The following is a 20,306-nucleotide window of genomic DNA, read 5'->3' on the forward strand; positions in this document are numbered from 1 at the left end:
CCACAATGGGACTGTCCTTACTGGTCTTCTATGCTGTCCATACTGCCCACAATGGGACTGTCCTTACTGGTCTTTTATGCCGTCTATGCTGTCCACAATGGGACTGTCCTTACTGGTCTTCTATGCTGTCCATACTGCCCACAATGGGACTGTCCTTACTGGTCTTCTATGCCGTCTATGCTGTCCACAATGGGACTGTCCTTACTGGTCTTCTATCCTGTCCATACTGTCCACAATGGGACTGTCCTTACTGGTCTTCTATCCTGTCCATACTGTCCACAATGGGACTGTCCTTACTGGTCTTCTATGCTGTCCATACTGCCCACAATGGGACTGTCCTTACTGGTCTTCTATGCTGTCCATACTGCCCACAATGGGACTGCCCTTACTGGTCTTCTATGCCGTCTATGCTGTCCACAATGGGACTGTCCTTACTGGTCTTCTATGCTGTCCATACTGCCCACAATGGGACTGTCCTTACTGGTCTTTTATGCCGTCTATGCTGTCCACAATGGGACTGTCCTAACTGGTCTTCTATGCCGTCTATGCGGCCCACAATGGGACTGTCCTTACTGGTCTTCTATGCTGTCCATACTGTCCACAATGGGACTGTCCTTACTGGTCTTCTATGCCGTCTATGCTGTCCACAATGGGACTGTCCTTACTGGTCTTCTATGCCGTCTATGCTGTCCACAATGGGACTGTCCTTACTGGTCTTCTATCCTGTCCATACTGTCCACAATGGGACTGTCCTTACTGGTCTTCTATCCTGTCCATACTGTCCATAATGGGACTGTCCTTACTGGTCTTCTATGCTGTCCATACTGCCGTAGTGAGAATTTAATTACTGACCTTCTATCTTACTGCCAATTCATATTCTCTATTCTCTCCAAAATGGCCCCAATAGGACTGTCATTACTAATCCTATTCTATTCTATCTATAATGATCACAGGGAAACTTCCATTATTGGTTTGCTATTCTGTCCTTTTTGACTGATTGAACTGTCATTACTGTACTTCTATCCTGTCCATACTGACCCCATAGGGACCTTCATTACCGGTCTTCTGTCCTTCCCATATTGACCATGGTGAATCTGTCATTACTGGTCTTCTATCTTGTCCATACTGACCCCAGTGGGGCTGTCATTACAGATCTTCTATCCTGTGGATACTGACCCCAGTTAGACTGATCTTGTTGCCATACTACAGGTGCACAGTGAGGCAGGGCCGGTACAAGGGGTGGGCAGAAGGGACGGGTGCCCTGGGCACAGTATTACATGAAGGGGGAGGGGCGCACTGGAGCTGCGCTGATCTGAAGTTCCCTCACTTACAGAAGTGACAGTAGTGTCATTACTATCATGCAGAGCAGGAATCTCCAGAGCTGCTAAAGGCACTCTCTCTGCTCTCTCTTCCCTCCAATAGAAACCTGTGGGGGCGGAAGAGAGGAGGACAGGAGAACATCTCCTTCTGTGTATAGAGCGCTGGGGAGTGAGGGGTAAAACGTCCTTCAGTTTGTTTCCCCAGAGCAGAGAAATGCAGCCTTTAGCTAATGACAAGAGGAAAACACAAAACGTATGTATTGTGCAATCCCTGCCCCGCGCCCCCTCCCTGCCTGTCAGGCTCCTGCTCACTTCTACAGTCAGCCTCTGTGTGTGCAATCACTGCTCCGCGCCCCCTCCCTGCCTGTCAGGCTCCTGCTCACCTTTACAGTCAGCCTATGTGTGTGCAATCACTGCCCGCGCCCCCTCCCTGCATGTCAGGCTCCTGCTCCCCTCTACAGTCAGCCTATGTGTGTGCAATCACTGCCCGCGCCCCCTCCCTGCATGTCAGGCTCCTGCTCCCCTCTACAGTCAGCCTATGTGTGTGCAATCACTGCCTGCGCCCCCTCCCTGCATGTCAGGTTCCTGCTCCCCTCTACAGTCAGCCTATGTGTGTGCAATCACTGCCCCCCGCGCCCCCTCCCTGCATGTCAGGTTCCTGCTCACCTCTACAGTCAGCCTCTGTGTGTGCAATCACTGCCCGCTCCCCCTCCCTGCCTGTCAGGCTCCTGCTCACCTCTACAGACAGCCTATGTGTGTGCAATCACTGCCTGCGCCCCCTCCCTGCATGTCAGGTTCCTGCTCCCCTCTACAGTCAGCCTATGTGTGTGCAATCACTGCCCCCCGCGCCCCCTCCCTGCATGTCAGGCTCCTGCTCACCTTTACAGTCAGCCTCTGTGTGTGCAATCACTGCCCGCTCCCCCTCCCTGCCTGTCAGGCTCCTGCTCACCTCTACAGACAGCCTCTGTGTGTGCAATCACTGCCCCAGCCCCCTCCCTGCATGTCAGGTTCCTGCTCACCTCTACAGACAGCCTATGTGTGTGCAATCACTGCCCGCTCCCCCTCCCTGCATGTCAGGCTCCTGCTCACCTCTACAGTCAGCCTATGTGTGTGCAATCACTGCCCGCGCCCCCTCCCTGCATGTCAGGTTCCTGCTCACCTCTACAGACAGCCTATGTGTGTGCAATCACTGCCCGCTCCCCCTCCCTGCATGTCAGGCTCCTGCTCACCTCTACAGTCAGCCTATGTGTGTGCAATCACTGCCCGCTCCCCCTCCCTGCATGTCAGGCTCCTGCTCACCTCTACAGTCAGCCTATGTGTGTGCAATCACTGCCCGCGCCCCCTCCCTGCATGTCAGGTTCCTGCTCCCCTCTACAGTCAGCCTATGTGTGTGCAATCACTGCCCCCCCGCGCCCCCTCCCTGCATGTCAGGCTCCTGCTCACCTTTACAGTCAGCCTCTGTGTGTGCAATCACTGCCCGCTCCCCCTCCCTGCCTGTCAGGTTCCTGCTCACCTCTACAGACAGCCTATGTGTGTGCAATCACTGCCCGCTCCCCCTCCCTGCATGTCAGGCTCCTGCTCACCTCTACAGTCAGCCTATGTGTGTGCAATCACTGCCCGCACCCCCTCCCTGCATGTCAGGTTCCTGCTCACCTCTACAGTCAGCCTCTGTGTGTGCAATCACTGCCCGCTCCCCCTCCCTGCCTGTCAGGTTCCTGCTCACCTCTACAGACAGCCTCTGTGTGTGCAATCACTGCCCCCCGCGCCCCCTCCCTGCCTGTCAGGCTCCTGCTCACCTTTACAGTCAGCCTCTATGTGTCCTATGGAGGGACAAAGCGGCACAGAACCGAATGGCAGCATTCCTAGAAGTTGATAGCAGCATGGAGGACCTGAGCTGAGCCACTGCCCTCTGTTGGGGAGGGAGGAAAGAGTCCTACAGCTGAATATGAGGTGGGTGATGGTATTGCAGCAGAGGAGAGATTGCTTCAAAAAGACTGATAGCATGTATTGTGGGGGAGGGGGGGGGGTGAACTGCATGGAGGGGGTCTGACAGGTATGTATTACTCAGAGATAAGGAAATACACTATTCCTGGAGAGCTTCTTCATCTCAACAAATATTCCTCTTTTATTCCTAATTAAAGTAACAATATCCAGGTTACAAGGAAACCCAACATGAAACAGGGAGGTTGGCATTGCTGATTTTTATCTGAAAATGCTAGTTGCCTGGTTTTTATGCTGACTGCATTGTTGTGATACAGTGGCGGTATACGGATCGGGGCATGTGGATCTTGGCAGACTTTCCTGACATACTAGACTGACTGGCATTCTCGGGAAGAGGTCGGCAGTAAGGCCCCTTTCACGCTGGGGGCGGTTTTCAGGCGCTACAGCGCTAAAAGTAGCACCTGAAAAATAGCGCCCCCTTTCACTCCAGTGTGAAAGCCGGAGGGCATTCACACCGGAGCGGTGCGCTGGCAGGACGGTGACAAAAAGCCCTGCTAGCCGCATCTTTGGAGCGGTGAAAGGAGCCGTGTACTCACCGCTCCTAAATCACTCCTACCTATTGAAATCAATGGGGCAGCGCGGCTATACCGCCGGCAAAGCATTTTTAACCCTTTTTCGGACACTAGCAGGGGTTAAAACCATCCCGCTATCGGCCGCATACCGCCGCTAAAGCAAAGGTAAAGCGCCGCTAAAAATATCAGCGATTTACCGCCAACGCCCGCACCGCCCCCAGTGTGAAAGGGGCCTAAAAGGGCTTCTAGTTCACTCATCAGACCCAGTTCCCCTTTTCCCAAACACACAAATTCATATTGTAAGGGGTGGGGGCGCTACAAGTAAAGTGTAATCTGCCGTATTGCAGGTGCTTAGTAGACATGATATCACCCCTTCTCTGCCTGCTTTAGTCCGGGTTCACACTATTGCGATGATAGACATCACATTGCGATTTGCATTGCTGTGCAGATCACATGCAATGTCTTTGCGATGCAAATTCAGCCATAAAGTTTATATGGCTGAATTTGCATCACATTTGGACCAAAACGGTGCAGGAGTCTTTCTTTTTTTTTTTTTCGGTCTGCACTGGAATCGGATGGCGTAGGTGCTCACACCCCTGCCATGCGATTCCTGTACCATTTGACAGTACACACTGCGCTATGCAGACCAATCCGGGGGGGCGTCCTTACTTTCACATTGACACCCGCAGCAGTTGGCAGATGTCAGTGTGAACTGCTGGCAATTTAGGTGCAATGCAGGAACCCGCACAGGAATCGCTGCGTTTCCCACATCACACCAGTTATTAGTAATAGAGGGTTTGTCTTTGTATGTGTTAACCACTTCAGCTCCAGAAGGTTTTACCCCTTTAATGATCAGGCCATTATATTTGCGATACCGCGCCACTTTAACTGGCAATTTGCGTGGTCGTGCGACGCTGTACCCAAATACAACTCATGTCCTTTCCCCCCCCCCCACAAATAGAGCTTCATTTTGGTGGCATTTCATCACCTCTGCGTTTTTTTGTTTGTTTTTTACGCTATAAACAAAAAAAGAGCAAAAATGTTTGCCTTATTATTTCAAAAGTGCCCCCAATTAAAATACATCCTGTATAATTAAAGGAGTTGTAAAGGTTTGTTTTTTATTTTCTAAATTGGTTCCTTTAAGCTAGTGCATTGTTGGTTCATTTACCTTTTCCTTCGATTTCCCTTCTAAATGTTTTTTTTCTTTGAACTTCTCACTTCCTGTTTCTCCTCAGTAAACTTCACACCATCATCCGAGCCGTGTCTGGTCGGCCAGAACAGCTTACTGAGGAGGAACAGGAAGTGAAAAATTCAGACAAAGAAAAAAAACATTTAGAAGGGAAATTGAAGGAAAAGGTAAATAAACCAACAATACACTAGCCTAAAGGAACCTATTTCGAAAATAAAAAATGAACCTTTACAACCCCTTTAAAATGTGTGAGTGAACTCTGATTCTAATGGAATTTGTAATGTTTTAAGTATATTCTTGTTTTGAAACGACATTGATTTGTTCTTAAAAAAAAAAGGGGGGGGGGCGCAGTTAGCCATCTTCGCCCTGGGCACCAAATGGCCTTGTCCCAGCACTGCAGTGAGGTGGGTTCATGTAGAGAGGTCTCACCTGACATCTCTCCCACCTTGTGGATATTGTAGTAGTAACATCGTGGAACTTTGGCCTGTCCGATGAAGCATGAAATTCTCTTTACCATGTCTTCTACTTCAGCGATAACAGTTGAAATCATGCAACCATTTGCGGGTGGTTCTCCTCTTGAAACATGTTGTCCCCCTCCCCCAATAAATAATGTGCAGACTCAATGACATTACATTTCCACCACTTCTTTATTGAATTATTTATATCATTTCCTGGAAATGCCAAGAAAATAAACATAAAAGAATAAAAAGTATTGTTCTACCCTTGGTTCGGCTTCCAGTTGGGATTCATTGGTTGGTATTATAGTAAATATAATCCTCAATAGAAAACGGCACCTGGATAGAGATAGTCCATGGCTACTCAACATCAAGTCCTTGTATGAAATACTATAGGATCTACCAGGATGAGATCTTACTTATCGTCATCATCATCATCATCATCATCGTCATCATCATCATCGTCATCATCGTCATCATTGTCGTCGTCATCATCATCGTCATCATCGTCATCATCGTCGTCATCATCGTCATCATCATCATCGTCATCATCCTCGGTGTTGATCTTGCCAGATAACACGTCTTCAATCCACTGCTCGAGTTCAGCTGGTGATGGAAGGTCCTCTGCATCTTCCATTTCCATCCACACACTATCCGCCTACATAAGAAGAAGAAAATTGTCAGGGACACACTTTCCAATAAAGGGTGAATCTGCTAAGGTTCAATTCTCCAAGGGTTTGGTGACTCTTGTTCATAATTCAGGGATATTTGATTATTTTTTGGGCTAAATGGCAAACTACTGTCAAAAAAGGTATGGGGGGGGGCTGGGCATGGCGATGGGGACATGTACCAAAGAAACCTACAGGTGAATCCCATTGATGTCTATAGGGGGGGGTCATCATGTGGTTAAATTCTGGCCATTTTTGGGAATTGATGGAAAAGTATGGTCAAAAAGACTAAGTGAGATGGGGACATGCACCAATGAAAATTATAGGTGAATCCCATTGAAGTCTATAGGCGGGACATCATGTGGTTACATTCTGGCCATTTTTTTGAGTTTAAAGGCAAACTACTGTAAAAAAAATATATGGTGAGCTGGGCATGGCCATGGCGACATGTACCAAAGAAACCTACAGGTGAATCCCATTGATGTCTATGGGGGGGGAGGGTCATCATGTGGTTAAATTCTGGCCATTTTTGGGAATTGATGAAAAAGTATGGTCAAAAAGGCAAAGTGAGATGGGCATGGCCCATGGGGACAACCATTACATTTATAGGAGAGTCCCATTGACATCTAAGGGGGTAATTGTGTGATTAAATTCTGGCCAATTTTGGGGTTTGAAGGCAAACTACTGTAAAAAAACGACATGGTGAGCTGGGCACGGCCATGGGGACCTGTATCAATGAAAATGATAGGTGAATCCCATTGAAGTCTATAGGAGGGACATCATGTGGTTACATTCTGGAAATTTTTTGAGTTTAAAGGCAAACTACTGTCAAAAAAAAAATATGGTGAACTGGGCATGGCCATGGGGACATGTACCAAAGAAACTTAAAAGTGAATTCCATTGATGTCTATGGGGGGGGGGAGGGACATCATGTGGTTAAATTCTGGCCATTTTTGGGAATTGATGGAAAAGTATGGTCAAAAAGACAAAGGGAGATGGGCATGGCGCATGGGGTCATGTACCTATGACATTTATAGGAGAATCCCATTGACATCTAAGGGGGAAATTGTGTGATTAAATTTTGGCCAATTTTGGGGTTTGAAGGCAAACTACTGTAAAAAAACGACATGGTGATCTGGGCACGGCCATGGGGACCATTATCAATGAAAATGATAGGTGAATCCCATTGAAGTCTATAGGCGGGACATCATGTGGTTACATTCTGGCCATTTTTTGAGTTTAAAGGCAAACTACTGTCAAAAAAAAATATTGTGAGCTGGGCAAGGCCATGGGGACATGTACCAATGAAACTTAAAAGTGAATCCCATTGATGTCTATGGGGGGGGAATCACGTGTTAAATTCTGCCATTTTTGGGGTTTGAAGGCAAACTACTGTCAAAAAAGACATAGTGAGCTGGGCACGGCCATGGGGACGTATAGCAATGAAACTTACAGGTGAATCCCATTGATGTCTGTAGGGGGCCATCGTGTGGTTAAATTCTAGCCATTTCTAGGGCTTGAAGGGAAACTACAGTCAAAAAAGGCACAGCCATGGGGACATGAAGCAATGAGAAAAAAAATGTGAAAAATGGAGAGACGGTATGTTCACGCGGCTTTGAGAATAAAATTGAAAATACACAAACCTTTAAAAGAACATGCTTGAAGTACACCTTAAAGCTGTACATGATGGTATGGAATACTAGAATTTTAGGGGCAGTCCCAGTAACAGCGTACACTGGCAGCGGTGCACTTTTGGGTCTGATGAGCTTGGCTCACATACAGCAGCAGCACCCAACTCAGGCTCTTCCCGGGTCGCTGTGACCCACAGATTGGAAGAAGTGGCCAATACTTTCCTGTGGTTGTCCCTGTTCTCGCTGATGTACAACTGTCCTGAGGCTGCCCGATTTCTATCTAGTACAGTGATACTCCACAGGGGTGAGCCAGGCATGGTTCATACTTAATACTTATGTGTAACTTCGATAAAGAAACAGACCTGGAATTCAGCTTTAAAATGCCCCATCACCATAAAAGAATGTACAAATATCCTGAGCACCAACGATGTCCAGGTCATCTACAAGTATCCTGAGGACTGACTATGCTAGGTTTACTACAAGTCCAGAGCACCGACCATGTCCGGGTCATCTACAAGTATCCTGAGGACTGACTATGCTAGGTTTACTACAAGTCCAGAGCACCGACCATGTCCGGGTCAACTACAAGTATCCTAAAGACTGACCATGTCAGGTTTACTACAAGTATCCTGAGCACCAATAATTGACAGTTTACTACAAGTATCCTGAGCACCAATAATTGAAAGTTTACTACAAGTATCCTGAGCACCAACCATATCCGGTTTACTACAAGTATCCTGAGCACCACCTATATCCGGTTTACTACAAGTATCCTGAGCACAGACCATGTCCAAGTATACTACAACTATCCTGAGCACCAATAATTGACAGTTTACTACAAGTATCCTGAGCACCAACCATATCTGGTTTACTACAAGTATCCTGAGCACCACCTATATCCGGTTTACTACAAGTATCCTGAGCACAGACCATGTCCAAGTATACTACAAGTATCCTGAGCACAGACCATGTCCAAGTATACTACAAGTATCCTGAGCACCAACCATATCTGGTTTACTACAAGTATCCTGAGCACCAGCCATGTACTGGTCTACTACAAATATCCTGGGCACCAACGATGTCCAGGTTAACTAAATGTATCCTGAAGACTGACCATGTTATGTTTACTACAAGTATCCTGAGCACCAGCCATGTACTGGTCTACACATATCCTGAGCACCTTTCATGTCCTGTTTACTACAAGCATCCTGAGCAATAACCATGCATGCTCTACTACAAGTATCTTGAGGACTGATTATGTATGGTATACTACAAGTATCCTAAGCACAACCCATGAGCAATGATCATGTACAATCTACTGAAAATATCCTGAGCATGAACTATGTCTGGTCTACTACAAGTATCAAGCGCACAGACCTTATGCAGTCTACTACAAGAATGCTGAGCACCAAGTGTGTCTGGTCTTCTAAATATATCCTGAGCACCAAGCATGCCCGGTCTTCTACAAGTATCTTGAGCACTGACCATGTTCGGTCTACTACAATATTCTGAGCACAGAAATGAAGACTGCTGATGGTATTGAATATATCTAAATGGATACATCCCTCATGTTGGCTGTTTGCTTTCAATACTTCATACATAAAGAAACATACAGTATAGAACAGATTTATAAATCTATGCATAATATATAAACTGGACCCTACATCCCATCTATAACCGTATTGAATATTCATATCTATATCTATATACATAAATAAACACATATATGATATATAAACTAGGCATAACGCAGGCTGAATACTGAAGTCAATAAGACCCTTGCATGGCTCCGGGACAAAACATATAATCTATACATGATGAACTTGTATTAGTCATCAAGTGGACCATCCACACATCTATAATCCCACAGAAATGATGAATGTATTTCTTATGTGGATCCACGAATGACATGCAGAGTCTCCAGGTATATAGAAAGTATTGGCTTCTATCAAAGGGGCCACAAATGGTGCCTCCACATCCATGGGCAACACATTGAGCTGTAACACATTTTCACAGATATCCACATCCACAAGCATAAGCACTTTAATTGGAGGGCTGCAGACTTTTAGGCAGTGCTGCTCACCCTGGAGTCTGGATTTATCACCTACAACAATATCCGTTGTGCTCCAGAGGAAGGAATGAAAATAACCCAGTGCAAAGGAATCCAAACACGGGAACACTCCTCGGGCAAGTGAAGCGGCACAGACTGTATCTCAGTGAGGTGTCATCAGAATCTGGAATCAGTCCGGTCTCACCCGAGAGCCAGCTTGCACTTGAAATAGAACACTGACGCGTTTCAACCTTGAGAACTTCCTCAGAGAGGCGTGGCGTGTCAGTACAATTGCTCTATGGAGCTATAAACCCATCAGACTCCTAATGTCTGATCTACTACAAGTATACTGAGTACTGCCGCTGACCATGTCTGGTCTACTATAAGTATCCTGAGCCATGGACATGTATGATCTACTACAAGTATTCTGAGCACTGCCGCTGACCATGTCTGGTCTACTATAAGTATCCTGCCCAATGGACATGTCTGGTTTACTACAAGTATCCTGAGCCATGGACATATCTGATTTACTACAAGTATTCTGAGCACTGCCGCTGACCATGTCTGGTCTACTATAAGTATCCTGAGCCATGGACATGTATGATCTACTACAAGTATACTGAGCGCTGCTGCTGACCATGTCTGGTCTACTATAAGTATCCTGCCCAATGGACATGTCTGGTTTACTACAAGTATCCTGAGCCATGGACATATCTGATCTACTACAAGTATTCTGAGCACTGCCGCTGACCATGTCTGGTCTACTATAAGTATCCTGAGCCATGGACATGTCTGATCTACTACAAGTATTCTGAGCGCTGCTGCTGACCATGTCTGGTCTACTATAAGTATCCTGCCCAATGGACATGTCTGGTTTACTACAAGTATACTGAGCCATGGACATATCTGATCTACTACAAGTATACTGAGCACTGCCGCTGACCATGTCTGGTCTACTATAAGTATCCTGAGCCATGGACATGTATGATCTACTACAAGTATTCTGAGCACTGCTGCTGACCATGTCTGGTCTACTATAAGTATCCTGCCCAATGGACATGTCTGGTTTACTACAAGTATCCTGAGCCATGGACATGTCTGATCTACTACAAGTATTCTGAGCACTGCCGCTGAGCATGTCTGGTCTACTATAAGTATCCTGCCCAATGGACATGTCTGGTTTACTACAAGTATCCTGAGCCATGGACATGTCTGATCTACTACAAGTATACTGAGTACTGCCGCTGACCATGTCTGGTCTACTATAAGTATCCTGAGCCATTGACATGTATGATCTACTATAAGTATACTGAGCGCTGCTGCTGACCATGTCTGGTCTACTATAAGTATCCTGCCCAATGGACATGTCTGGTTTACTACAAGTATCCTGAGCCATGGACATGTCTGATCTACTACAAGTATACTGAGTACTGCCGCTGACCATGTCTGGTCTACTATAAGTATCCTGAGCCATTGACATGTATGATCTACTATAAGTATACTGAGCGCTGCTGCTGACCATGTCTGGTCTACTATAAGTATCCTGCCCAATGGACATGTCTGGTTTACTACAAGTATCCTGAGCCATGGACATGTCTAGTTTACTACAAGTATCCTGAGCCATGGACATGTCTGATCTACTACAAGTATACTGAGCCATGGACATATCTGATCTACTAAAAGTATACTGAGCACTGCCGCTGACCATGTCTGGTCTACTATAAGTATCCTGAGCCATGGACATGTATGATCTACTACAAGTATACTGAGCACTGCCGCTGACCATGTCTGGTCTACTATAAGTATCTTGAACCATGGACATGTATGATCTACTACAAGTATACTGAGCACTGCCACTGACCATGTCTAGTCTACTATAAGTATCCTGCCCAATGGACATGTCTGGTTTACTACAAGTATCCTGAGCCATGGACATGTCTGATCTACTACAAGTATTCTGAGCACTGCCGCTGACCATGTCTGGTCTACTATAAGTATCCTGCCCAATGGACATATCTGGTTTACTACAAGTATCCTGAGCCATGGACATGTCTGATCTACTACAAGTATACTGAGTACTGCCGCTGACCATGTCTGGTCTACTATAAGTATCCTGAGCCATGGACATGTATGATCTACTACAAGTATACTGAGCGCTGCTGCTGACCATGTCTGGTCTACTATAAGTATCCTGCCCAATGGACATGTCTGGTTTACTACAAGTATCCTGAGCCATGGACATATCTGATTTACTACAAGTATTCTGATCACTGCCGCTGACCATGTCTAGTTTACTACAAGTATCCTGAGCCATGGACATGTCTGATCTACTACAAGTATTCTGAGCACTGCTGCTGACCATGTCTGGTCTACTATAAGTATCCTGCCCAATGGACATGTCTGGTTTACTACAAGTATACTGAGCCATGGACATATCTGATCTACTAAAAGTATACTGAGCACTGCCGCTGACCATGTCTGGTCTACTATAAGTATCCTGAGCCATGGACATGTATGATCTACTACAAGTATACTGAGCACTGCCGCTGACCATGTCTGGTCTACTATAAGTATCTTGAACCATGGACATGTATGATCTACTACAAGTATACTGAGCATTGCCGCTGACCATGTCTGGTCTACTATAAGTATCTTGAACCATGGACATGTATGATCTACTACAAGTATACTGAGCACTGCCACTGACCATGTCTAGTCTACTATAAGTATCCTGCCCAATGGACATGTCTGGTTTACTACAAGTATCCTGAGCCATGGACATGTCTGATCTACTACAAGTATTCTGAGCACTGCCGCTGACCATGTCTGGTCTACTATAAGTATCCTGCCCAATGGACATGTCTGGTTTACTACAAGTATCCTGAGCCATGGACATGTCTGATCTACTACAAGTATACTGAGTACTGCCGCTGACCATGTCTGGTCTACTATAAGTATCCTGAGCCATGGACATGTATGATCTACTACAAGTATACTGAGCGCTGCTGCTGACCATGTCTGGTCTACTATAAGTATCCTGCCCAATGGACATGTCTGGTTTACTACAAGTATCCTGAGCCATGGACATATCTGATTTACTACAAGTATTCTGATCACTGCCGCTGACCATGTCTAGTTTACTACAAGTATCCTGAGCCATGGACATGTCTGATCTACTACAAGTATTCTGAGCACTGCTGCTGACCATGTCTGGTCTACTATAAGTATCTTGCCCAATGGACATGTCTGGTTTACTACAAGTATACTGAGCCATGGACATATCTGATCTACTAAAAGTATACTGAGCACTGCCGCTGACCATGTCTGGTCTACTATAAGTATCCTGAGCCATGGACATGTATGATCTACTACAAGTATACTGAGCACTGCCGCTGACCATGTCTGGTCTACTATAAGTATCTTGAACCATGGACATGTATGATCTACTACAAGTATACTGAGCATTGCCGCTGACCATGTCTGGTCTACTATAAGTATCTTGAACCATGGACATGTATGATCTACTACAAGTATACTGAGCACTGCCACTGACCATGTCTAGTCTACTATAAGTATCCTGCCCAATGGACATGTCTGGTTTACTACAAGTATCCTGAGCCATGGACATGTCTGATCTACTACAAGTATTCTGAGCACTGCCGCTGAGCATGTCTGGTCTACTATAAGTATCCTGCCCAATGGACATGTCTGGTTTACTACAAGTATCCTGAGCCATGGACATGTCTGATCTACTACAAGTATACTGAGTACTGCCGCTGACCATGTCTGGTCTACTATAAGTATCCTGAGCCATGGACATGTATGATCTACTACAAGTATACTGAGCGCTGCTGCTGACCATGTCTGGTCTACTATAAGTATCCTGCCCAATGGACATGTCTGGTTTACTACAAGTATCCTGAGCCATGGACATATCTGATTTACTACAAGTATTCTGATCACTGCCGCTGACCATGTCTAGTTTACTACAAGTATCCTGAGCCATTGACATGTCTGATCTACTACAAGTATTCTGAGCACTGCTGCTGACCATGTCTGGTCTACTATAAGTATCCTGCCCAATGGACATGTCTGGTTTACTACAAGTATACTGAGCCATGGACATATCTGATCTACTAAAAGTATACTGAGCACTGCCGCTGACCATGTCTGGTCTACTATAAGTATCCTGAGCCATGGACATGTATGATCTACTACAAGTATACTGAGCACTGCCGCTGACCATGTCTGGTCTACTATAAGTATCTTGAACCATGGACATGTATGATCTACTACAAGTATACTGAGCACTGCCACTGACCATGTCTAGTGTACTATAAGTATCCTGCCCAATGGACATGTCTGGTTTACTACAAGTATCCTGAGCCATGGACATGTCTGATCTACTACAAGTATTCTGAGCACTGCCGCTGACCATGTCTGGTCTACTATAAGTATCCTGCCCAATGGACATATCTGGTTTACTACAAGTATCCTGAGCCATGGACATGTCTGATCTACTACAAGTATACTGAGTACTGCCGCTGACCATGTCTGGTCTACTATAAGTATCCTGAGCCATGGACATGTATGATCTACTACAAGTATACTGAGCGCTGCTGCTGACCATGTCTGGTCTACTATAAGTATCCTGCCCAATGGACATGTCTGGTTTACTACAAATATCCTGAGCCATGGACATATCTGATCTACTACAAGTATTCTGATCACTGCCGCTGACCATGTCTAGTTTACTACAAGTATCCTGAGCCATGGACATGTCTGATCTACTACAAGTATTCTGAGCACTGCTGCTGACCATGTCTAGTCTACTATAAGTATCCTGCCCAATGGACATGTCTGGTTTACTACAAGTATTCTGATCACTGCCGCTGACCATGTCTAGTTTACTACAAGTATCCTGAGCCATGGACATGTCTGATCTACTACTAGTATTCTGATCACTGCCGCTGACCATGTCTAGTTTACAACCAGTGTCCGGAGCACAGACAATGCCTGGAATAGTGGGAGTGGTCAGAGAGATTGTATCGGACGTTAGAACAGAAATGCAATGTTGCAAGCACAGGTTTTCCTCTAGAATTTAAAGCGTGAAATTGCTTAGAAAACATGTTATGGAAATTGTGTGTATATCATGAACGGAGGGATTTGGGTCATACAGACATTCTATGTCCACCATTCAGCACATTGGATAATATGAACTATTGGAAGGGTGTTTATCAGAGATTCATCATTTATATAAGAATCGGTTATGTGCCGCACATTTCTTGTGGATAAATAAAAGGTCTGATACTTACATCGGTTACATTGACAACTCCGATCTGAGGCCTGAACAGGTCAATGCGGAAAGTTCTCTCCCAATATGTCACCAACTGTAGATAGAATCAGAGGTGACATCATCATTATATGACATCATCACACAGTAGAAGCATAGCATTACATCACCCAACAATAGGAAGACTGATAATATGACCTCAGGAAACTGCAAAGAGAGAACTGGCATTATGACATCACTAAGCTGACATCACAACTTCATGGATTAGTTGAAGCATGGCTATCACATTATACAGGCACAGGATTTATCATCAGATGGCAAAGAAAGCCCTAACATGAACTCTTCAGACAATCCCAATTGTTACAGAGGAGTGATTATATGACATCATATAATCAGTGTGACATCATACAGGAAAAGGACACCGTGAGATAATAATAAACTCATTGGTAACAAAAAAGATAGTTACTGAGCTATAGACTTTTCATTGTCACACAACAGTGACATCATTAAGGGTAGGGAGGGGTAATATGACATTGGTGGACCCCCGATCATATACGGGGTCACAGTGGGGTAGATTTACTAAAACTGGAGCACTCAGGATCTGGTGCAGCTGTACATGGTAGCCAATCAGCCAATCAGCTAACCTCAGCTTGTTCAATTAAGCTTTGGCAACAAAACCGGGACACTAATTGGTTGTCGGTGTAGAAGTGAGCCTGATTTTGCTTTCCATCTTTAGTAAATAAACCCCATTGTGACATCATCAGAGGGGAGGGAGGAATAATGACATTGGATGGCATGACTCCATGAGAAGATCCTATCAGAGGGACACAATGTAACATCTCAGAGTGGGAGGGAGGAATGGTGGGACATTGGACAGCATGACTCCATGAGAAGATCCTATTAGAGGGACACAATATGATACCATTGGATGGCATGACTCCATGAGAAGATCCTATGAGAGGATCCTATGAGAGGGATACAATGTGACATCATCAGAGGGGAGGGAGGAATAATGACATTGGATGAAATGACTCCATGAGAAGATCCTATCAGAGGGACACGATGTGACATCATCAGAGGGGAGGGAGGAATAATGACATTGGATGGCATGACTCCATGAGAAGATCCTATCAGAGGGACACAATATGACACCATTGGAGAGCAGAGATGGTCAATGTGATATTGGTGGTCATGACACAGAGAGGAGATCATATAAGAGGGAAATGAAGTGACTTCATCAGAAGGTAGGGAGCTGTGATGGGACATCTGTGGGCATGAATCCAAGAGAAGATTCTACAGGAGGGACACGATGTGACATCATCAGGGGGTAGAGAGGAGTAAAGAGAGTCCCGGAGCAGAAGGAGAGAAAAGGATTAGCGTAGGGACGGCATGACAGGTGTGGACAGCACAGTCATGCTTGTAGGAAAAAATAATTTGTCTCCTTTAAGAAAAGGGGAGTGGCCGGAGCAGGGGAGGCGCTCGGGTTAGAAAACTAGTAGGAAGGAGGGGGAGTGACGTCAGTAGTGGGCGGCGGAGGAAAAGATTCCCACCCACCCTCCCGAGTATGGTTAATTATAATAGGGGCTGTAAGGACAGCCCATGGCAGTGGTTGGATCTTTTAAGGAGGAGAATATGGATGTTATATGCATATATAACATGGTTGGTACCCATTCGTGGTATGGGGGTTAAAATGGTTGGTACACATCTGTGGTATGGGGGTTAAAATGGTTGGTACACATCTGTGGTATGGGGGTTAAAATGGTTGGTACCCATCTGTGGTATGGGGGTTAACATGGTTGGTACCCATCTGTGGTATGGGTTTAACATGGATGGTACCCATCTGTGGATGGGGTTATCAGGTACCTTCTGGTTAACAGGGGGTTAACCTGGAAGAGGTAAAAGTTAGGTCACTGCGAAAGTTGAGTACCGTCTCCGGGTCCGGGGACTTGCTACTGGAGGCCTAAAGTAAAAAGAAGTTTGTCGCAGTGACCAGTGGGGTGTGTTCCCCTCAAAGACCCCAAAAGTACATAAAAGTTGGAGTTATTTAAAATGTTGTTTATTTAATCTCAAAGTAATTGTTAATAAAAGGCCATCAAGGCCATTTAATCCAAAAATCTTGTCATGTCATTTGTGGGGGGATTTGGAGGGGTGAGATATTATGGTTAACGGGTGGCTGAAGTGACTGTGGATTAGGTCCTTCACATGTCATGTGATATTGGCATATGGGTTTGCTATTGGGACATGCCATGAACAGGAGATCCCATTGGAGGAACACAATATGACATCATCAGAAAGTAGGGAGTTGTGATGGAACATTGGTAGACCGAGTAACAGCGGGTCATGATTCGGAGAAGAGATTATATAAGAGGGACATGACATGACATTATCCGGTTGGTAGAGACCAGTGATTGAAAAATGGAAGATGGGATGACAGAGGCATATGACTTGAAGATCCTATTGGGAGGACCTGTTTGTGACATCATCAGAAGGTAGGTAGCAGTGATGGGACATTGGGCATGACTCCAGGAGAAGATTCTACAAGAGGGACATGGTGTGACATCAGAGGGTAGAGAGAGTTAAAGTGATATTTGTGGATGGTGGGACATGACTTGAAGAGGAGATCCTATGGGAGGGACACAATGTGGCATCCTCTGAAGGTAAGGAGTTGTGATGGGACAATGGTAGACCGAATAACAGCAGGGTATGATTCAGAGATGAGATCATAGTAGAGGAACATGATTTCATGATTTGGCATTAGCCAGATGGTAGGGAGCAGTGATGGGACATTGGTGGATCGGGTAACAGTGGGACATGACTTGGAGAGGAAATCCTATAAATAGGACCCATTATGACACCATAGAGTAGGGAAGAATGATAACGTGAAACAAATCTGACTCGGTGAGGGAAAGGGACATGATGTTGCATCATCAGATGGCAGATAGGTGATCATGTGACAGTGATGGACACGACTTATAGGGGAAGTCCTATGAGAGCGACAAGATGTTGCATCATCAGATGGCAAGGAAGGTGGACCAAGTGACATTGGTTTAGATGAATTGTAGAGGAGGTGCTATCAGGTGAACATAATATGACATCACCAGAGGCTAAGGAAAGGTGATCACATGACCCTGAGGGATATGACTTGTAGAGGAGTTCCTATCAGAGCAACATTATGTTGCATCATCAGATAGTAAGGAAGGATGATCATGTGACATTGGTGGACATGCCTTGGACAATCTTTATCAGGTAAGGAAGGGTGATTACGTGACATTGCTTGACATGACTGGGAGAGGAGATTCTATCAGGTGGACACAATGTGACATCATCAGAGGGGAGGGAGGAATAATGACATTGGAGGACATGACTCCATGAGAAGATCCTATCAGAGGGATACGATGTGACATCATCAGAGGGGAGGGAGGAATAATGACATTGAAGGGCACGACTCCATGAAAAGATCCTATCAGAGAGACACAATGTGACATCATCAGAGGGGAGGGAGGAATAATGACATTGGAGGGCATGACTCCATGAGAAGATCCTATGAGAGGGACACAATGTGACATTATCAGAGGGGAGGGAGGAATAATGACATTGGAGGACATGACTCCATGAGAAGATCCTATCAGACAGACACAATGTGACATCATCAGAGGGGAGGGAGGAATAATGACACTGGATGGCACGACTCCATGAGAAGATCCTATCAGAGGGACACAATGTGACATCATCAGAGGGGAGGGAGGAATAATGACATTGGAGGACATGACTCCATGAGAAGATCCTATCAGAGGGACACAATGTGACATCATCAGAGGGGAGGGAGGAATAATGACATTGGAGGACATGACTCCATGAGAAGATCCTATCAGAGGGATACGATGTGACATCATCAGAGGGGAGGGAGGAATAATGACATTGAAGGGCACGACTCCATGAGAAGATCCTATCAGAGAGACATAATGTGACATCATCAGAGGGGAGGGAGGAATAATGACATTGGAGGACATGACTCCATGAGAAGATCCTATCAGAGGGATACGATGTGACATCATCAGAGGGGAGGGAGGAATAATGACATTGAAGGGCACGACTCCATGAGAAGATCCTATCAGAGAGACACAATGTGACATCATCAGAGGGGAGGGAGGAATAATGGCACTGGATGGCACGACTCCATGAGAAGATCCTATCAGAGAGACACAATGTGACATCATCAGAGGGGAGGGAGGAATAATGACATTGGAGGGCATCACTCCATGAGAAGATCCTATCAGAGGGACACAATGTGACATCATCAGAGGGGAGGGAGGAATAATGACATTGGACAGCATGACTCCATGAGAAGATCCTATCAGAGGGACACAATGTGACATCATCAGAGGGGAGGGAGGAATGGTGTGATATTGGACAGCATGACTCCATAAGAAGATCCTATCAGAGGGACACAATGTGACATCATCAGAGTGGGAGGGAGGAATGGTGTGATATTGGACAGCATGACTCCATGAGAAGATCCTATCAGAGGGACACAATGTGACATCATCAGAGGGGAGGGAGGAATAATGACATTGGAGGGCATGACTCCATGAGAAGATCCTATCAGAGGGACACAATGTGACATCATCAGAGGGGAGGGAGGAATAATGACATTGGAGGACATGACTCCATGAGAAGATCCTATCAGAGGGATACGATGTGACATCATCAGAGGGGAGGGAGGAATAATGACATTGAAGGGCACGACTCCATGAGAAGATCCTATCAGAGAGACACAATGTGACATCATCAGAAGGGAGGGAGGAATAATGACATTGGAGGGCATCACTCCATGAGAAGATCCTATCAGAGGGACACAATGTGACATCATCAGAGGGGAGGGAGGAATAACAACATTGGACAGCATGACTAAATGAGAAGATCCTATCAGAGGGACACAATGTGACATCATCAGAGGGGAGGGAAGAATGGTGTGATATTGGACAGCATGACTCCATAAGAAGATCATATCAGAGGGACACAATGTGACATCATCAGAGTGGGAGGGAGGAATTGTGTGATATTGGACAGCATGACTCCATGAGAAGATCCTATCAGAGGGACACAATGTGACATCATCAGAGTGGGAGGGAGGAATGGTGCGACATTGGACAGCATGACTCCATGAGAAGATCCTATTAGAGGGACA

General features: G+C 45.6%; 1 protein-coding gene across 2 annotated transcripts in view; it reads right to left on the reverse strand.

The window, feature by feature from the left end:
• Positions 1 to 5,649: 5,649 nt before the first annotated feature.
• CASQ2 (calsequestrin 2) overlaps positions 5,650 to 20,306 on the reverse strand; it is a 109,812-nt gene continuing 95,155 nt past the window's right edge. For both annotated transcript variants that reach the window (XM_077479476.1, XM_077479477.1), the window contains exons 10-11: positions 15,141 to 15,215; positions 5,650 to 6,134 (exon numbers count right to left, since the gene is read on the reverse strand). In XM_077479476.1, coding sequence (XP_077335602.1) covers positions 5,892 to 6,134; positions 15,141 to 15,215 — 318 coding nt within the window. In that variant the 3' untranslated portion in view covers positions 5,650 to 5,891. The remainder of the gene's footprint in view (positions 6,135 to 15,140; positions 15,216 to 20,306) is intronic.

The sequence above is a fragment of the Lithobates pipiens genome, unplaced genomic scaffold, assembly GCF_037356315.1.
Source record: "Lithobates pipiens isolate NorthernLeopardFrog02 unplaced genomic scaffold, aLitPip1_a1.2 Scaffold_16, whole genome shotgun sequence".
NCBI classification, from domain to species: domain Eukaryota; kingdom Metazoa; phylum Chordata; class Amphibia; order Anura; family Ranidae; genus Lithobates; species Lithobates pipiens.